Source organism: Artibeus jamaicensis, unplaced genomic scaffold (assembly GCF_021234435.1).
Source record: "Artibeus jamaicensis isolate MK-2021 breed Jamaican fruit bat unplaced genomic scaffold, CSHL_Jam_final contig_471, whole genome shotgun sequence".
Classification (NCBI taxonomy): Eukaryota; Metazoa; Chordata; class Mammalia; order Chiroptera; family Phyllostomidae; genus Artibeus; species Artibeus jamaicensis.
Genome location: NW_026521850.1, coordinates 8,791,159 through 8,811,715, shown reverse-complemented (window position 1 = coordinate 8,811,715; position 20,557 = coordinate 8,791,159). Strand labels below are relative to the sequence as shown.

The window sequence follows — 20,557 nt, the reverse complement described above, 5'->3', positions numbered from 1 at the left end:
TCCAACCCAGGACAGCCCCACCCTGCAGTTTGAGTCCTTATTCACTGTGCATTCTGCTCTACGGGTGATGAGTCAAATCGGAAAAGCCACCACTGCCACCTGGTTGGTCCCTTGCTCGGTCCTAACTGGAGTCACAGAACAGATGTCTGTAAAGTGTCAGATGGGAATAGAAACCATAAGCAACACTCTCTAACCAAGAGGAGCAATTGTGCGACAGCAGAGCCACCATGGCCCTGAAGTGAGTTTGCTGCAGACGGTCCCCAAGTCAGTGTTCCGTGCTGCACCCTCTCCCTCCCCGCGGTGCCTGCAGGCTGGATGCTCGGCTGCCACAGCTCACCTTACAGATGCGGGGCCCCAGATTCGGGTCTCCCAGAGCTGACGCCGATGTCCCTGCCTCCAGAGGCCGCCTGAATGTGCCAGCCAGAGCAGCTGTCTCATCCACACCCCCCCCCCGAGGCTCTGCTGGACGGGCTCCCTCCACCTGACCTTGCTATCTTCAGGCCTGCCCGTTTTGTTACTGTGCTGCGTCCTAGTTCATTGTCACACCTCCTGCACCGGAAACCAGGCCTGGCCCACAGGATAGAATAACTGACCAACCATAGGGGTTCAAAGAATAAGACCCGTGGGCGGGGAGAGGGAGGGCTGAGTTCTGAGAAGCTTCTCAGTTGTGACTGTCTCAGACCCCAAGTGTCTAGTTCTGCAAAAACCTAGGGGTGACCCTGAGGCCCTCCAGGCCAGGGGAGAGCCATCAGAGGGTCGTGTTAATGGACCGCGAGCCCAGCTGCGCAGTGCGAGGTGCCCCGTACAGAATGAAAACACAGGCCCCTTGTTCAAAAAGCAGGAAGAAACGTTCTTCCTTTCCTTTGCAGTCTCCCCGCCTGTCGTGACGTTTTTATTAGCTATTTAAGGCCATGCTCCCTTGGGCACAGGGACACTCACGGGGCAAGTGCAGACCCGAGGTACCTGGAACCTACCCAGGATGGGGGAGCAGAGATTACTGGGGTGGGGGAGGGGAGCAGACAGCTGGGAACCTGTCCGGGGGATGCTGGCCGGCCACATGTGAGCTGAGGCTCCAAGCCCCCCGCACATGCCCCATTGTTCCGCCTGACTTCACTTCAGAGTTCAAAGACAAAGCGAGAACATTCAGGACCGTGAACACAGACCATGAAACGCCAAGGACAGGCTCCCTTCTGAGGACAGGGCCTGATGCCACCACACTGGTCACTGGCACAGGAAGCTGGCCCTGACAGGAGGGCTGTGGCCTCCTTCTGTTGACACCCACGTTTCACGGAGAGCAAGGCCCCTGTATCCGGTCCCCACGTGGGCTGAGAGCCAGGTCTGTTTTAAAGGAAAGGCTGCGCTGCGAGGCACCGTCTGCAGACCGCCGGCCCAGGATGTGACGGCTGTCAGCTGTTCCCCTTCCTCACCCAGGGCCTCCTGTACTGAGGACACACCGTGCTCGTGGGCCTCCGCGGAAGTGCCCTCCCGATTTAATCCCTCACGTTGGTGCCAGATGTTACTGCATTGGCAAACCCATCCCCTCCAACTTCCTGTCCTTGAGTGACAAGGGTCAGAAATCAAATGACAAGGTTGCTGTCCCATCCGCTCGCTTGCTCACTCAATCGCTCGGGAAGAATGCCAAGCAGGTGGTGCCCTAGAAATCAGAGGGTGGGGAGCTCAGATTCCACCAGCCACCCACGCTGTTCCCAGCCCTGACATCGGGGGTCTGGCAGCCACGGACGTGGATGTGTGGCCTCTCTCGAAAACGTGACTGAGGGCGGCTCGGGAGAGTTAGCTAATGCTTGTTATTTGGTACCTCCTCTGCACCAGACAGAGCTGCCGAAGGCTTCGTCTGTATTGCCATAGTTAATTCTCACAACTTTAGGCTGACCCCATTTTTCAGAGGAGGATAACTGAGGTCCAGAGAATGAAGCCACTGGTCCAAAGCCATAAGCCAGTGTGAAAATGGAGATTTGAACCCAGGCCCGACTGACCCCCAAAGCCAGTGCATTTTGCACAATCCCAGGCACAGCTGATGGCCAGGCTCACTGGTTGGCTGAGCCTTCTGCCCCCACCGTCTGCTGCGTGTGCATGGGGACTGGACAGGAGCCAGACCTCAGCCGCTGCCTCTGAACAGTCACCCTTCTTGTCAGGGAGCAGGTCTAGCTTTTCTCCTCCAAGGTCCAGCCAGCCCCGTGGCCACTCTTAGGCCCAGAGATGGAGGGAGCAGGCAGTGGCCTCGGACACACTTGAGTCCAAGTCACCTCTCCATCTTCCGCTTACCTCTCTCCTTGGCTTGTCACTTCTCATTTGCAAAGTGAGGGGTGATCTCAGTTGCTGCCTGTGGGGTAGTTTTCCTGATCCACTGAGATAAGCATGCACACCACAGGCATTCAGCAATCAGTGACCATCGTTGTATTGATAATACATGACACTGTGGGGTGAGGACTGCAGCTTGGTGGCACCCATGACACTCAGGAGCCCCTTTCCACACTGGGACATGTTAGAAGCACAGCCCAGAGCCACCCTCCCCAAGGAAGTCATCCCCACCTTGCTATGTTTGGTCGTCCACTCAGCCAGCGGAGTCAGGCACGGCTCCAAATGCAGGTGAACGGAAGACCCAGAGTAGAGTTGGCATTCTGGGTGGGGAGGGCGACTGTAAGCTAGAGGCGAGTGAAGTGTGTTCAGTGTTGCTGGTCTCAGTGCTGCAGACAGGTGGACAGGGCTGGGGTGTGGCAGCCCTGGTGTCCCCGGGCTGCCGGGTAGATTGACTCACCCCCCAGTGTCTGTCTTCTCGCCAAGGGCAGTTGCTGGAGATTTAACATGTGCCTGTAGTTCACAGTCCCCGTTCTTCTGAGGGGCACAGGATGGCCTCGTCCAGCTGCCTTTGCCTCAGGTGTCTTTGAGAGAGCAATTCACCTGTGTGATTGGGGGCATTTTATTCAGGTTTTCCCAAGACTCCACTGCTCACTCTCGAGGCGGCTCGTCACCAACGCCACCCGGGCAGCCCCTGGCCACACAGTGTCGCTCTGACTCCTCTCAGAGAACCTGTGAGGCAGGCCCTGTTACTCCTAGACCAGGACAGGGCAGCTGAGCGAGGCTGAGTTATTTGTTCGAGGTCTGTGGCAGAGTCAGAATTTGAACCCAGGCCTGTGGCTCCCAGAGCACACGCTCTAAACCAGTCTGCTGTAGTGTGAATGGACGTTTTTGTTTTTCCAAGCAGTAAAAAGTTCACAGGTTCTGCTCACAGCAGCCTATGCTCAACAAGCACCTACTGTGTGTCAAGGTGGTGCTGGGTGTTGCGGGAAGGTATGGCCGAGAAGAACAGAAAAATCGTGGGTGCTCAGGTTGGCCTGAGAAGTGACCATTTCCCATGTGAGTGGGGTTGCTCCAGGGCTGTGAGGTGGGTGGGGCTAGCCCCACTCGGGGCATGCAGAGGCTGAGGCCCAGAGAGGCTCCACAGCTTGCCAAGGTCACACAGCCCCAGGCAGCCTGACCACGTGCACTCGCTCTGCCTGTGGTCAGCCACGGCTGTCCCTGCAACAGCTTCGGCCTCCATCCCCTTCTGCATTCGGACAAACTGAAGCCCAGTGAACAATTTGGCGGCTTGATCCCGAATTGGAGAGAAAGGCAAGCCCTTTCCGTGACCGTTGGAATGGATGCCCATTCCTCAGTGAGAAACTGCCTTCATGACGCCCTTGACTCTCAGGACAGGAGGAGACCTGCGAGGTGACAGTGTTTGACGAGGGCCCGTGGGTGTGACTGGGGAGGGGCCGAGTCCGGGATTCCTTCTGGGACCAAGACCAGGGCCACAGGGTTTTATGGCACCTGGGACAGACGCGCCTCTTCAAAGAAAATGTTCCCAGAGCTGCCCCATCCCACCACGGTCCACAAACGGCCCGCAAACGGCTCGCAAACGGTCCGTAAACGGCCCGTAAAGGGCGGCGCAGAATCCGCCATGCTCGCAAAGCGGCGGGCCGGCGTCCAGCCCATTTATTTAAACCTGGAGTCGACGAGGCTAAAGACTTCAGCCGGCCACCTCGCTGCAGCAGGGGAGCGTAATCTTTGGGGTTTTCTTCCCATTACGGGTTTTTTGTTGTTGTTGTATATTTGTAAAATGAGGCTTCTGCTGGCAAAAGCAGGTTTTAGCGAGTGCGGCAGCTCTTTCAAGACCTAATAAGGCCCCAAAGGAGGGTGTGTTCCAGCAACATTTTCCTTCTCCCTGGGGCGGCAGATTCCGCTGGCCTCCTGCGTACACTCGGGCACCGCGTACCATCCATCTTGCTTCCTATTAACAGAATTACCGCTATCACTTCTGCAGGAGGAGATGGGCCCTTTGGAACTGCCTTGGGGACAGAGGCAGGAGCGGCCGCCAAGCAGTTTTGCTTAGAGGGGAAAGAAAAGAAAAAAAGAAAGACAGAAAAGCCAAACTCTTACGGATGGATGGTTCCTTGGGCTGAGACTGGGCTGAGGAGGAAAGGGGCAGCAGGGTGGGTCCAGCCCCACTTCCCACTCACACCCCTGGGAGCCACACCGGGGTACGTCCTGGAGGAGAGTGGACTAGGGCATGTGATGGCCCGGGCCTCAACACCTGTGAAGAGGGCTTGTCACCGGAGCAGCATGGCAGAGCATGGAGAGGCCCCTGAGTCCAGAGGCAGGGAAGGAGGGGGACCCAGCATCGACGGGGCGCTCACGTAGGTCTGGTGTAGTGTTGGCCGCTTCGGGTTTGCTTCGAGAACCGGGTGTCATTGGTCCCGGCTTTCCGATGAAACGGCAGAAGCCCAGAGTCCAAAAACTTGCTTCGGATCACATAGCTCCTAAGCGGTAGCTCTGAGGTTTGTCCCATTTTGCTGGGCTGCCTTCTGAGAGTGAGGGGCCCGTCCTTGAGGCTCTGAGGAGTCAGGGAGCGAGGACTCCCACGCCAGGTGCCTGTCCAGCCTGCCCCTGCCTCGCCCACCTTCGGCGATCATCAGTAGGAGTTGGCCGGGGGGGGGGGGGGGGAGGGCGTGCCAGAGGGAGCACTGGCGTGTGCGGGGTCCCAAAGGTGCGAAGCGGCAGGTGCAGGAAACAGTAAGAGGCCCTGTGGAGCTGATATAGTGCATGACAAGTGTCACCTGGGACTGGAGTCAGGCAGGTAAGGAGGCTTGGATGCTAAGCTCAGGGGTGACATCTTCACCTAGAAGCCTTAAAGGTTTGATAAGAGAGGGGGATGGACAGGTAGGTGCTTTAGGAAGGTCATTCTGGTAGCATGTATGGCCAGGGTGGGGCTCAGGCCAGGAGACGAAGAGGCTGGTGAGGAGGCCCTGGTGGGGATGCCTGCGCGGCTTCTCCCGGAGCCTCTCGGCTGCCGGGAGGCCACAGCTCCACCCACAGAGAACCTTTGGCTTTCTCCCACCCCCACCCCCTGCCCTTTCCTGCTGGGTGTCGGAGTGGGAGGCCCCTCACCTCCCTCTGCACCCTCAGCCTCTCTCACAGCTTTCCTGTGACAAACAAGGCCGGCGCCTACAACTTGCCGGGGACAATGTGAGAATAAATGATAAAATATGTAAAGCTCGCAGCGTCGCTTCGGGAAGGGAAAAAAAGTGCCACGGATGTGTTATTTTCCCTGACTCTGGATTCCTGTGTGTCAGTTTTCTCCCTGCCCGTCAGAGAAGCTGTTTTGGTTCCCAGGGACGAGAGCAGCCTGAGTTGAGTGCGGGAAGCCACGTCCACTGAGGCCGGGCCATTCACCTGCGCAGAATCCATGTATTTCCCCCCATTTCCATTCGGCTCATTAATCTGCATGAGCCCCAGTTCTGCCACACTTCCTGAGGAGCAAACTGTATTGTCACTGTGATTGAATTCCTATTCTTCCTTGATTGATTGATTGATTACTGATTGACCTGGAGGAGTCAGAGGCAAAGCTGTGAAAAGGAGCATCTCTGAGTTTTCGTGTCTGTCTGTGGCATGTTGCAGTGGTGGGGGGTGGGCTGGGGTCAGAGGTTCCCAGGCCCACTGGCCTCACTTGAGCTGGCACATGGCGTGTGGCAAGGGGACCCGCAGTGGCAGGTTTGGTATGCGGTGGTGTGGTGGGTGGGCAGCACTGCATGGCTGAGCTGGCCGTTCCCAGAATCTGTCTGGACGTCGTTTGCACCAGCCCAGACTGGCCCACCATCCTCGCCCACCCCTCACGGAGCCAGGCAAGGCCAGGGTGGTTCTGGAGTGGACTGGGCTCTGCCTGTCCACAGGCTGGGCCACACCCCTCCCACCCGGGTCCAGAACAAGGCCCGGCCCAGCTTTGAGTGCAGTCTGGTTTTATGTTGAATTGGTGAATAGGGATGAGGAGACTAATGCGTCACATACTGGCTGGGTGACTTGATGTACCTGGGGTCTCATTTTGTCATCAGCAGAATCCACTTTTCAGCTGTTCCTTCCAGATGCCAGGCTCCCCGAGGGCTGGACATGCCCCTTCCCTCTTACTTCCTGCCTCTGAAGGTGGTCCCTCCTCTAGAGCACCGCCCCCAGCAGTGCTGGGCGGAGACGGGGTGGGTGGGCCTTCTGTGGCCCGCACACGCCAGCCCTCTTCTACCTCTGAGGTCTATGGAGCAAGTGAGCCTTTTAGGTAGACCTCCCGCTTTCAGGTCACTGCAGTGAGGCTCAGAGAGGTGGTGAAACTCAGGCAAGACCTCCCCGCAAAGGGGTGAGGGGTGCCAGCTTCACATTCTGGGAGGACAGTCGTGTCCTAGCAGAGTCCTGCTGGCAGGAGGGTGGGTGGCTGTGGCCCGTGTTTGTGGGCTTGGTGCCGGCGGCAGAACTTCCTCGTCAGGAAAGAGCAGGCGTCTTCCCAGGACCAGGCAAGGTGGAGGGTACCCCCTTGGCTCACTGGGAAACACGGGGTGCTCAGGGGGCCAAACCAGCCCAGCCCTTACAGCCTCCTCCAACCCTCCTCCTCTGGCTTCAGTCGCCCCCTCCGACCCCCACTCGATGGGAGGGCGGGGGCACCCAGCTGGTCTGCTGAGTGCTGATTACGTGCTGAGCAATTTGCAGCCCCATCTGATTTCTTTGTCCCGATGATGCTGAGGAGCCAGGTCCCCTTATTTGCCACGCGCGCCCCACTCCCCGTGGGTGCTTCCACCACAGCCCTTTCTGCCGTTCACAGTGACGGCCTTTTCTTGACCCCCCCATCTTGGGGAGCAGGGTCTTCTCCGCCATGTGCCCCAGACAGTGCTTGGCTCTGTGAGCCTCTCAAGAAATGCCTGATGAAGGAAGGAACCCCCGATTTTTTAAAAAGGAAGTCGAGGCCCACGGAGCACCGACCCTGCCCTTTGGGGCCGACCAGGGCCTCCTCCCGCCCCTCTCGGCTTTTGACCCGCAATCCCAGGGGCGCCTGTCTGTGTCCCCGCAGGTTCCCTCCATTCAAAGAAACGTCTGCTCCACACTTGTGGCTTTGGATCGCGGCTCAGAAAGAGCGGGTCCTGTGACTGCTCCAGGAATCTGGGCATTTAGCCCAGAAAAGAGTGTGTTTCCTGGCTTCCTAAGAACTGGGGCCCACCCTGCCCCCGGCCTGGGCGTGCAAACAGGGGGGAGGGAGAGATGGACTCCAGCCCCGGAAGGCGACAGCGTCAGGCCTTATCGTCTGAGGTTCTCTGCCCTGCACCAGAGGCTGTCCCAGCAAGGCCACTGCTGCACGGCCAGCAGCCTGTGCACTGCACTCGAAAGTTCCCCAGCATCCAGGGCACCCTCCGAGATGGGGTTAGTGCTCCTGAGTCACTGAAGAAAGGAGCATTCCTCATGCCCAGACGAGTCTTCCTCCCTGGGGTGGCGCTCCCGGCACAGCTCACCGGTCACCACAAGGCAGCTGCGGTGCGACACCCACAACGCGCAGGGTGAGCCGCTTTTGGTGGGTTATCAGGGCTCCAGCGCCAGATGTTTTGAGAGCCAGGCAGCTGGCGTCCCCCCCGGCGAGGCTGGCGCAGGTTTACGAGGTGTCTTTGAGGAGAGCCGGAGTCACTGGCCGCGATGTCTGCCCGTTGTGTAATTTCACAATTCGGTTTTCTTTCCTGAAGAAGCATCGGTGCTTCTCTCTCCCTTTCCTGCTTTCCACTTTTATTTTCTTTTCCTCCGACCCCTTCCCTCAACAACTGGCCTGGAAAGCCACCTCCCTCGGGCTGGGAGATCACCCAGTCCTTAGGGGGGATGACCTGGAATTACCCGCCAGGTAACTGGAATATACTGGTCACATTTCTGAGATGGAGAGAACCTCTTTTGTGTGCTCGTGAGGAGTGGAGGAGGCCAGGATTGAGAAAACCACACAGCAGGGCACCGTGGCCTGCGTTTGCTGGTTCCAGACCCAGGCCTGGCCCCAGTGGTGTGAGATTCTCGCCAATCCCTGGTGAAAGGTGGAAACGTCAGGACAGGCCTGGCGGTGCCTGCTGTCTTACATCAGGTGGCTCTCCAAATGGAGGAAGGTGATAATAGGTGGAAATTTATCCAGAAAATGTTGGCAACTTTATGTTTGTCTTCAGAATTTGGGGGTAGCCAGACTGTGAAATCCCCAGGCCTAGGAACCTCGGACTTGCTTCCCGTGTGGCACCAGAGGCAGAAGGCAGGCCTGGGCGAGTCTTGGATGAGCGCGCACTGCCTGGAGAACGTGGGTCGCTGTGGCCACACCTGCAGGCCAGCCGCACTCTGGCACTGGACTGGGAGACTGTTAGATTCCCAGGGCCAGCGTAACACAGCACGCAAGGGGTTGGGAGGCTGGCTTTCCCTGGAGGCTCTGAGGGGAACTGTTCCAGGCCCCTCTCCCAGCTTCTGGCGGCTGCCGGCGATCTTTGGCGTCCCTTGGCTTGTAAACGCAGCACTTCTGTCTGTGCCTGTCATCTCATGGACTTCTCCCTGTGTGTCTCTGTGCCAAAGTTTCCCTCTTCTTATAAAGCCACCAGTCATTGGATGAGGGCCACCCTAATCCCAGACAACCTCATCTCAACGTCACTGCATCTGCAAAGACCTTGTTTCCCAATAAGGCCGCGATCCCAGGTTGCAGGTGGACACCAGTTGTGGAGGGACACTATCCACCCCGGCACGGGGGACCCCAGAGGGGAGGAGGAAGGCCCGTCTGGATAGGGTGCCGCCAAGCGTCAGTGCGGCGCAGTGTCTGCGGCTGTTTAAGTGGGGATAAAACAGGGTTCCCAGGAGGGACTGCCTGGCTGCCAGACAGTGTGCGGATGAGGACGGTGTGCAGGCAGCACACGTGTGTCCGGCTTGCTCTGTGCCAGGCGCTGGCCTGGGGCTGAGCAGGACAGATTGGAGGGCCCACGGCACTGCTCTGGCTGACGTTCGTTCCCGTGCAGGAGACAGATGCACCCCGAGTCCGGGGAGGGAGAACTATCCCCACCCAGGGCCAGGTCTGAATAGCTCAGAGACTCGGGGAGCCGACCTGGCCAGGGCCCTCTGACTCCAGAGTCGGTGTTCCGGGTCCTGGGCTCTTCTGTATGCGTCAACGCAGGTGCCAAGACGGGCTGATGGGCCGATTTCAGCATGCTTTTCTTAAGCACAGGCCATCGGCATTTAGTCCTTTGGCAGCATTGGCCAGGACAGCTGAGGGCTGGGAACCTTTGGCACTTGGCACAAGCCACCAGCCCTGGCTGTGCTCCCGTGGGCCTGGAGAGCAGCCCCTCCCAGTAGTGACAGGACCCTGCCATTCCTGGTGGCACCTGCCAGTGCATCCTTCTGCTTCGTGGATCAGGGGCAGCTCATGGAGCTGGAAGGAGGGACCCTCACCTGTTTTGGCAAAGGCTCCATCAGACGTTTCCAGATTCCCGGCCCAGCCCTGACGCCTCCTCATCTTGAGTAAGCAGGGCCTGGGCCTTCTGTCTCCTCCCCTGGGCAGTAAGAGTGACAACTCCAGCCCTGACCATCTCAAAAGAATTAGGGGGCGGCTGAGGGAGTTAGAGGTTGTAGCCACTATTTATGAATCCTTCCAGTACCTTGCGCAGAGCCTGACACACAGCAGGTGCTCGATAAGTGCTCACCAAATGAGAGAGCGTGGGCCCAGCACAGTCTCTTGAGAGGGAGGTTCTGTAGGCATCTACCTCTTCCGGTCTGCGGGCACACAGTTACCTGAGATGACTGGGGCAGGGGTGGGGAGGTCATGTGTGTGCGTGTAGCCTTGAGGGAGGAAAGACGCCGCTAAATGTGTCTGGGGCATTGACTCATCATGTGACCCATGGAGTAAAATGATGTGTGGGCTTGGTACGGGGGAGGCAGAGTGGTGTGCAAAAGAGCAACGCGAGGGGGGTGGGGGCTGTGGAGAGCTGAGTCCTGGCCGCTGCTCTGCGCCCTTGCCAGCCCTGTGTGCACGTGCCTGTGGCGTCCTGCTGGTCCTGCCGAGCCTCCCTCCCTCCTGCAGAGCTGAGGCTGCGCCGCCATCAGGGCCTCCATCGCACAGCACTTAGGCGCAGCCTCCGGGCCTTTGTGCGTGCTGCGCCCTCTGCCCGGGGTGCTCCCCCTCTTCTCTGCTGTTGACTGAGTGCACAGACACTGGACGCCCTGGGACACATCCCTCCTCTGCCCTGAGCCTCCAATGCAGGCTGTAGACTGGCGGATTCCTCGGGGGCCTTTCTGGGGTCTCTGGCGAGGTGTGAGACCTCCAAGGACAGGCTTCAGGGTTCCGCCTGCTCCCAGGAATTGATGGAAGTGTGGCGGCGACTGCTCACATGCTGAGCCACGGTCTGCTGTTGACGCCGTAGTATGAACGAAGCACTGGGGGGGTTTCTGGGCGCTCCGTGTAGTCCCAGGGAATGGATTCCAGCGTCCTTGAAAGGGCAGGACTGGGGCGGCCTCCTGGAGCTGTCCCAACTGCAGTGGGGCCGACGCTTCCCCACCTGTCCCCCTGCAGGAATTCTTCCCGTGCCTGTGGAGGGCTAATGGTGCCCCCAGCGCCTGACACTTGATGTGCACCTGCCCACAGAAATCTCTGCGCTTCCCTGTCTGCCCAGAGCCCCTCGTAGTGAGGCAGCCAGCAGGTCTGGCTGGGGCTCGTCCCCAGCTTTCTATGCTCTGGGGGGGGGGCCCAGAGTTGAAGCCAAGTGTGTGCTTCTGAGCCTCAGTTTCCCTCTCTGCAAAATGGAGATAGTAACACTCACCTCAAAGGAGTGGCAGGTGGACCCCGATGCACAGTACAGTGCGTGGCATGGGGTAGGGGTCATGCAAGGGGGCCGTTCTTCTGAGCATGAGTATCCCCTACTCTAGAGATCAGAGTGAAGCAGAGAGCGGTAGTCTGCGTGCTGAAGCCAAAAAATGTCTGTTGTCTGAAGAATTTTGCTTTGGAAGACAAGCCCAGGTTTGGGGTCAGAGCCTCACTCGCTCAGGAATGTCACGGTTGAATCTCCAGGCATATTTTCTAGGCAGGGGGACCACCCAATTCTTGGTGCCCTCCACGTGACGGACGTTCCTGGGTCAGGCTTTTCAGGATTCTCTCGCACGGCTGGGCTGCAAGTCTCCTTCTGGTAGCAGGCCCTCTCTGGCTACGAATAGAAGCTTTTTCCTCTCTTTCTTGGACGCCTGAATGGCAGCCTGCCCCCCGCGGTCCCGGAGGCGGACCTGAGTTACAACTCCAAAGTGGGCCTCGGAGCGGGGCCGTCCTCTCCTGTGCGGGTGTGCAGCTCCCAGCAAGGCTCAGAGAGGCAGGTCGATGGCTGCCGTGACCTGGGCGTCTCCCGAGGGCCTCCGGGGCTGTGGCTCTGAAGGCTGCTGAGCGAACCGAAGAAACCAGTCCATGGAAAAGGCAGCAGCTCAGAGAAGCAGCAGCCAGCGTTGAGGAGGATGGTTCTGTGTCTCCCGAAACAGGCCTGCTGGCATCCAAGCCATGGAGGCAAAGCCCCTGATGTCTCTGGGAGGGCACTAGGGACAAGGGACCGGCTACTGCAGGCAGGAGGGCCGCATGGCTTGGCGGTCAGGAGTGTGGGTCTGGAACCGCACTACCTAGGTTCAAATCCTGGTTCTTCCACCTGTCCTGGACCGCACGCCTGCCCTTTTTGTGCCTCAGTTTTTCCTTGCTGTAAAACGGAGGTACTCATATAGCATGACAGGAATGCAGGCTAGCATTACCTAGGTGCGTTCGAGCAAGGCTTGCTGTGTAGTAAAAGTAAAAGGGTAAGTTGAGGCCCAGAAAGAGCAAAGGGCTCACGTGTGGTCACCCAGAAAGGCACTGCAGGCAGCCAGGCTGAAACTCATGACTTCAGTCTCATGGCTGTTTCCCTCCGCTCCCTTCCCCTCAGCCAGACTTTTTCAACTCTGCCTTTTGCAAAAGAAATCGCATGACCCTTCAGCCGGCAAGAATTCAGACTGCACAGAATTTCGGAAACCTCTTTGGGTTGGCTGGGGGCCTTGTTGCAATTCTGTTCAGCTGCTAGTTCTTTCTTTTTCTCTCCCCTTCTCTCTCTCTCTCTTTCTAAAGCTCTAAAGGGTTGCTTCTTTCCGACCTCCCAAAGTAGAAAAATTAACCTTTGAAGACTTAGGTCCTGGCTACATGCCCCAGGACCACCCTCCTCCCTTCCCGGGCCTCATGTTCCCCGTCTGTGCAATGAAAAGCGCCCCGCCCCCGCCCCACAGGTGGATGGCCCCCACCTGGCAGCCTGTAACTTCTTTGGGGACCAGTGAACCGAGGGGTGCCACCCCGAACGCAGGTCCGCGTGGACTGCCAGGCGAGTGCTGACTCAACAAAAGCGGTGACTCATCCTTCTAGGAAGTGAGGTGAAACCCACCAGAAATGCTGCCCACTTCCGCCTCCCTCCCGGTTTCAAAGGTTATCTGAGTCATCCGAGTCGTCTGCACTTTTCTTGCTCTGCTGTTCCAGCTCAACGCTCCTCAACCCCTCTGTGCTGAGGCTGGGGTGGCCGTAGGGTGTCCCATTTCTAGGTCTCCTGGGTGTCAGAACTGAGTGACCTCGTGGTTTCCTGATCTCTCTGGGCAGCCTAGCCACAAGCTCTGGAGGCTGCCAGCCAGGGTCTGACACCAGCCCCCTGAGCTTCAGCCCGCCTCGTCCATGAACACGGTGGAGGCAGCCTGCCTGCAGGCTGTGATGGTTCGCCCAACATACACAGGCAGAAGTGCTGCCCCGGCTCATTCACCTCTTCCTTTCTGCACAAGGCACCCTGGCCCGCCTGGGATCCAGCTGGGGCACTGCAGATGTTGGTATGCCTGTGTCCTCCCTGGCTGTGTGGGACAGAGTGACACCTGGCCAGACCAGGAAGCCTGGAGACAGACCCTCTGCCATCAGGGACAACAGCTTCCTGACTGCAGCCCTCTCAGCCCTTTGGTGGGAACCAAGGCCCCAAAAGGGGAAGGACCTGGAGCAGAGAGGCCATGGCCAAGACTGAAACCCAGGATCCCAGGCCAGGAGTCCCTTTGCCCTTGGGCCCTCCTGTGCTCTGTGTGAAGGTTAACTTTCAGGGAGGCCAGCGGGCATCACCGTGGGCCTGCTACCCCCTGGCAAGGGCCCTGGGCAAGTCACACCCATCCTGAACCCCATTTCCTCCTCTCAGAAGTGGGCGTATTTCCTGCTCTGCCCACCTCTCAAAACTGTCATGAGGCTTCATAAGATGACGTGGGTAAAAATCCCTCTGCAGACGATCAGTTACTGATCTAGAACTGATCAGTTGTGAAGAATTTGGTAACTGTCTGCCCCTGGGGCATCTCTGTATCGCTGTCACTCAGGTGGTGTCTGGTACAGAGTGGGCGCTCAGTGCCTGTTGAGTGAATGAATGACCACAGTTATCATTTACTGAGTACCTACCACGTACTAAGCATCGCCCAGGGAACTTCCCATAAGGTCCTGTAACCTCACAACAACCCCAGCAGTTCAGGTATGTCCCCATTTTACAGACAGGAAAGCTGAGGCTCAAAAAGTGCAGTAACTTCCCTAAGGCCACACAGCAAGGTGTCGAAGTCAGGTTTCACCTCTTACTCTAAGTCCGTGTGTCCTTCCAGTTGCTCGTAGTCCCCTGGGGCAGAGGGGCAGGGTAGGGGGAGGGATTTGTACAAAACTCTAATTTGTAGCGTTTGCCAATTTCCATGGTGCAAATATTCCTGCTGGGCCTGATTTCAGGCACCCAGCCCTCTCCCACCAGAGCCCCTGGTGCTCTCTGGGGTCTCACTACCGCACAGAGACTGGGGAGGGGAGGGTGGGACCCGAAGACGAACCTGCAACCCTTGGACAGGAATATTAAGGTCTGCCCGCCCCGCCGTGTGCGATATTCCTGCCAGGCCCGGAGCAGAGCCCTGTAAATGTGGGGATATAATGGACAATAAAAGTCGCTGGAAAATAGTGGGTCTCCCAGGACCACTGTCATCCCTGCCACACGCTGCCTGCCGGAAACACGGCCCCGCAATCATGAGGCACAATCGTCATGTAAATATATAGGGTCTCTCGCCCGCCGTGGACCAAGATTTATTTTATTGAGACAGTGGGGGCGGGGGAGGGGAAGACAGCTCAGGCTCGTCGTCCCGGGAACTTTGAGAACTGCTTTGCCATCACTTCCCAGTTTCTGGGAGAAGGCAGCAGGAGCCAGTGTGGCTTTGCCCCTCCTCCCTCCAAAAATGTGAGTCCTCAGAGGTCATGGGCACCTCCAGCCAAGCCCACAGGCCCAAGGGCCTGGTTGGCCACAACACCAGGGTCCCCTGGAGAATGAGGACCAGACTGATTGTGACCATCGATTTGCTGAGCCGGTTGCCAGAAATATTTGTCGCAGGGATATTGCTGTTAAATGAACGCATTTTTTATCATGATAATGGTAATCATAGTAGCAGCAGCAGCCACATTTGTTGAGCTCTTGCGTATACACGGGCCCTGAGGTCCTGAGCTGGCATTCTGCCTATATGTCCTCGTTCCGTCCTCACGACAGCCCCACGAGGTGAGTCTTACCTGGCCCCCTGTGTACAGAGGAGGAAACTGCAAAGAGGTGACCATGGGCCTGGCTGGAGCTTATGTGGCTGGACAGAAGCAGCACAGGATTTGAACTTGGGGCTCTCTGACTCCAGAGCCAGTGCTGGGTTGCTTCTCTCTCTCCTCACTATCTGGTTCTCTGGTCCCAGATCAAATGCCTCCACCTCCCTGCAGCCCCCTTGATTGACCCGCATTGGAATCAATTGCCCTTTTTTGATTCTGCAGCATAGCTAGGCACTTCGATCTGGTCCCTACCACGACCACCTCACCTGGTTGAGGGCAGGAGCCCAGTCTACACTGCAGAGGGCTCCCAGGGGAGCGAGGAGTCAGGTTTGCATTTCCACCCAGGCTCCGCCTCAGTCCAGCTGGGACTCCTCCAGCAAGCCCACCACCTCAGACCCTCCATTTCCAGGTTCGTCCAGGGGACGCATGGTCTGCTTTGCAGGGCCTGCCTTATGAGCACACGAGCTGCCAATATTCCTGTAGGATCTGGCCCCGCACCTGGCACTTAGGGGGCACTCTGTGTGGGACCCCCTCCCCCCATGTACATAGCTCACCTCCATGGCTGCATGTCTGGGAACCCAGGATGCATCTGAGCCATGCCCCTATGTTGCTGTGGCTGTTATGAATGGGGAGGACAGTGTGCAGGGGACTGCAGAGCTCAGAAAGTCCTCCGAGGCCAGGGGAGTGTCCCCTGAGCAGTCCCTGACCCAGATGAACACATGATAAGATACGAGATCCCAGAGCCCAATTGCAGGGCACCAGTGAGTCACCTGTCCTCCACCAGCATCGTAAAATATGTGGGCACAGGAAGGGCCCTCTTACACCCTGAAGCCTGACTTCCCCATATTGTAGGTGGGGAAACTGAGGCCCAGGAACAGGCCGTGACTTTCCCAAGGCCATACAGTCCTATAGGAGTCCCAAACCCTGTGAGTCCCCAGCCGCCATGCCAGATGCATCATGGCTCAGAGCAGAAGTCACCCTCGAGGAGTTCAAAGTGGCCTCATACTTCCCAAGCCTGACTTGGCGTCTGCGAGGCTCCCGGGGGGTATGCAACACAGGAAGGTGGTGTAATGGTGTGGCCCCCGAAGCCGTGATTACGTGCTGGCCTGGGACCCCGCGTGGGTGGCAGGACTGGACGGAGCAGACGCTGTTGTCTACAGACCGAGCCTCGCTCAGCACTGTGGGGATTGGGTGGAGGCTCACAGTGACTCAGTAAGCCCTAGGAGTGCGGCCACCACGGGAGGGGACTGGTGCCACCTGTGGCCCTCAGCACAGCTCCACCCTCTCTTCCGTGTCCCGTGTGCACAGGCAGGGAGTGTCTGGCATCGACATGTGAGCCTGTGAGGGTGCAGAGGCTGTGCAGAGCCGAGTTAGTCCTCTGGAAGGTTGCAGCCTGCTCTGGCTCAGGAGGGAGAGGAAGGCCCCGCGGAGCTGGCTTATATGGCATGAAAGTATGTTTTCCTTGGGTGCTGCGCCCTGTCTTGGGCCAGAGCACATTTCCCATCAGAAGCACGTCTCTACCACGTAGGGAATTCCTATTCAGCAGACGGGAGGCTGGGAGCAAAACAGATTAGGCAGAAAGTGCCCAACTCAGGGGCCTGACCCGCCCATCTAGATAGTCTCTTCCGTGAGTCAAGGCTGACGCTGGGTCAAGGAGGACAGTCCTTGAGGAGAGCCACACACACCAGGGCCTCGGTGGGGTCCACCTGCGGGCCTGTGGACCGCTGGCCCGGGCCCAGCCTCGGGCGCCCAGGGGCCTGGCACCTGGCATATGCCTGACAGTTGGGCCCGGCTGGAGGGGAAGATGTGCTGGCAGGCGGCCGAGCCCTGGTGCCAGGATCGGCTCCGTGTGTCCTCAGGGGCCTCAGCTGCAATGTGCCTGTGCCAGCCCCAGCGGCAGAGCTACAGATGGGGTGCTGGGGCTGGTTTGCCTAGGGTATTGGTGGCTCTTGTTCCGGAGGAGGAGACAGGGGCCGGACTGGAGTTGCTCCGACTTCCTCCCACATGCCTGCGAGCTCACCAGCCTCCACACCTTTGACCCCACTGTGTTCTGCCCTATAATTCCCATGCCCTCTGCTTGGGGTCCGTCCCACCCCATTAAGCCATCTCACACTCCACCCGCTGGGAGAAGCTGCCCTTGACTGTGGCCAGAAGTGAGAGTCCATCCTTCCTTTTCCCAGGGCACTTTTCCAGCTCTTTTCTGGCTGGTGAGTGTCTGTTCCTGTGTTCCAGGGTTCTCTCCTGCAGACCCTGTAAGAACAGGGGGGTTCCCTTCTGTGTCATCTTGGGGTCCCCCGCTGTCAGCACAGGTCCTATGCAGAAAAGGCCACAGGAGGGACATGTGGAAGGAGGGAAGGCAGAAACACGCCAAGCCCTCGGTTCCCAGATCCACACCTCGTCTGGGAGAGCCTGGGCCCCAGTGACAGTGCAGTAACGCTCAGTTACCCACTGATTGGGTGTCTGTCACGTGCCAGCCCGGGGCTCAGCACTTTCGGTTCATGCACCGTCAGGAACCCTCCAGCACATAGCTCCTGTTCCTGTGTGACACAGGAGGACCCTGAGACACACACAGCTGGGACATGGCAGGTCCAGGACTGGAACCCAGGGCTGCTGCCTACGAAGGCGTCCATCTCTCAGGCAAGAAATATTTTTTGGCTCAACTCACAAAAGAGAGACTAGGAAGAGTTCAGCTTTTTAAGGGGCAGCAAGCACTTTCATGCTACTTAGCATTTGCTGGGCCCCCCGTGGGGGTGGGAGCACCAGGGACAAGGGACGGACCAGGCTTCCCTCCCGGGGCCCAGGCTGGGCTAATCGATGTTCTGGGTTCCGGTCGGGGGCAAATCCCTTTGCCACATGGGTAGTGTGCAGTGGGTTGAGGAGGCGGGCTGATGGCCCGGGGCTGCCACCGCTGTGCCTGTGGCCTGATAAGTGTCCTGCTTCCTGCCTCAGTTTCCTGGTGGGTGAAATGGGAGAGCAGGACTGGGTGGCCCCAGAGAGGACTCTGATTGCATTCCAAGCCCGCTGGCTGGAGGCACGTGTGTGCACTCTCCCCAAGACTGTCCAGGGGCCGCTGCCCTCAGATTCCAGTCCCTGGTGAGCATCGGACTCTGGAGCCTATGACAAGTTCCATTGGCCACAGAGGTGGCAGCCGAAGCTATTTTTGGAGCGGCGAATGGCGGGGGTTTCCTTTAGGCCCTGACAGGGGAAGTCCCCTACAGAGACTGGGTCGATCCTGCTTCCTTCGCCCGCGCCGAGACAGGCCACCCAGATCCCCAGAGCCCTCAGCACCGTGAGTCCACCCTCCACCCTGAGCTGAGCAGACCTTCCCCGAGACTCGGGAGCCACTTTGCAAGGTACCTGCCTTTGCCCTGCCTCCTGCCGGGGGGGACCCCTCACCCTTTTCTGCCACTTGAGGCTACTGCCTTGGCCCTAAAGGGTGTGCCCAGTGAGTGACAGAAAGGCAGGCCCGAGGGACGTCCAGCACAGGGCACCCTGCTTTGGCTGCACCTCTGCCACTGCTGCCGCTTGACCAGATGGGCGCTACCAGTGGTCAGCCTGGCGTGACCTCTGCCACCACCCAGATGGGGAGGGGTGCGGTTTCACACTGAGAGATCCCGGGCTTTGCCAGAACTGCTGGGGTTGGAGGGGAAGCAGTAGAAGCAATGCTTGTCTCTCTGGGGGGGGTTTGGCCACCTGGGCCCCCTCCTAGTGTCTGACCAGAGTTCTCCACAGGACTTTCTCCCACCAGGTATCACTGTCCTTTGGACCTTAAAATGGGGGCAGGAGAGAAAATTAGGGGAGGCCAGGGCTTTAAGGACTTTTCCTGGACAGAGGCTCCTGGGTGTGATTACGGCTGCTGTCCTGGGGCCCCAGGAAAAGTTTACAAACACTGAAGCCCTCCCATGCCCTGGGGGTGCTTCCCTGGTTTCTTCTCTTGGACTTCTGGTATTGCTATACCAGGTCAGCAGCCATTTGCCTGGCCCTCCCTCTGTGGCCTGCTGGGGTCATGAGGTAAGAGTGTTTTGGTCTCTGCTCTCAAGGAAAATTTTGTTTAAGGGAGAGGAAAATATGTGAGTAGGTAATGACGGCATGGGGACCAGGGATGTAGAGCTGGGAGTATTTGGGGGAGTCCAGGAGGGCTGCCTGGAGGAGGTGCCTGGGTCGGGCTGTGAAGGAGGAGCCAGGTTTGCTGGGAGACAGTGCATTCCAGGCAGGGGGAGCAGAGCCTGCCAAGGTCTTGAGGAGACTGCAAATTCATTTCCCCGGCGGGCAGGGGTCCTTGAGATGGTGAGCCTGTCGGAGGTGTCTCGTCCTCCCAGCTCCGTGGTGGTCTCAGAGGACCGCCCCAGACAAATCAGACTGAAACCCAGACTTTGTAAAAGTCTGGTCTGGGTTCACACACAGGGCACGCCTTTTAGACAGCCGCATGAGCTTGGCAAGTTATGTAACTCTGCACCTCAGGTTCCTCCTCCGTAAAATGGGGCACCGCAGACAGGCGGCGGGAGTGTGCAGAGGTTGCTGTGTGGAACTCGCTGGCACAGAGGACACGCTCAGATCTCCCTCCTCGAAGGGTGGGATGAGGCCCGGCCTCCGCTGGGTCCCAGAGCCAAAGGCCCCCCAGAGACATAAGAAGCGTTTACAGCTCCTGCTTCTTTTTCTTCTGGACTTGCGTTTATCACCTAAATGTGGGGAAGAGGGAGGTGATCCAGAGCCTCCTTGATTTTACAAAGGCTCTGGAAAGCCCTGCAGTGTGGGTGGGCTGTGTTTGAACGCATGGCCTGCGGGTTTCTGCCTGGCCGGAGACCTCGGGGACCCTGAGTATGAAGGCAGAGGTCTCTTGCTTGGGGCTTCGGGAGATGGGAAGAGCCCCTTCCACCGGCTGGTCAGTCTGTTCACCCAGTGCCCCACCGGTGCCCATTCTGTGCCTGGCGAAGCAGAGATGACTGCTAAGACCAGTCCCCACCTTGAAAGGCCAGCGGAAGAGGAGGCGAGGGTGACAAAACAAGCAGTTTGTGCCCGAAGAGCTGGACTTTAGGGGAGAAGCCCACGTGGATGCTGTCAGGTGGGGGAGAAGGGGCCTTGGTACCACCTAGCTGCCTCTGTGTGCCCACCTGCGGCGTCTGGCTGCTTCCTCTTTACAGATGAGGAAATCGAGGCTCATAAAGGGAGCAGGACTTCCTGCGTTTCCCACCCCCTCACACAGCCTGGCTCCCACCCCACCCCCGGGGGCTGTGTGGTTGGGAGCAGGGCCCGGGATGGGGTGGGAGCCTGGGTGGTGGGGGGCGATGCAGGAAGGTGAGCAGCTGGGCAGAGCTTGCAATGCCTCGCTCAGCCATGTAGGCCTTTCCTGGGGAGTTTGGGGTGGGGATCAGCAGACTGGGGTTTGTGTGCTGGAGGGGGACCTTTCCCATGGTGGCCTGGAGGTTGGAGCACTGGGCAGGAGGTGACCGCGGGGACCTGCTGAGAAGGGGCCAGGCCCGCACAGGGCAGAGGCTCTGGGTGAGTGCAGACTTATTTGGGGGAAGAACGGGCAGGACTGGATGAAGACCAGCTGTGGACTGTGAGGGAGGGTAAGCGTGGGGTGGGGTGAGACTGGGTTCTTGCCAAATCCCTGAGCAGAGAGGCAGCCCT

General features: G+C 58.5%; 1 protein-coding gene across 3 annotated transcripts in view; it reads left to right on the top strand.

The window, feature by feature from the left end:
• Positions 1–20,557, top strand: part of NEK6 (NIMA related kinase 6) — a 74,263-nt gene that overhangs the window by 10,568 nt on the left and 43,138 nt on the right. Inside the window, exon 1 of one of the 3 annotated variants that reach the window (XM_037163790.2) lies at positions 17,454–17,563. The exons of 1 other annotated variant lie outside the window; for it this stretch is intronic. In XM_037163790.2, coding sequence (XP_037019685.2) covers positions 17,506–17,563 — 58 coding nt within the window. In that variant the 5' untranslated portion in view covers positions 17,454–17,505. Of the gene's footprint in view, positions 1–17,453; positions 17,564–18,168; positions 18,280–20,557 lie in introns of those variants that run through there. One more of the 3 variants, XM_053667682.1, reaches the window with a different exon arrangement.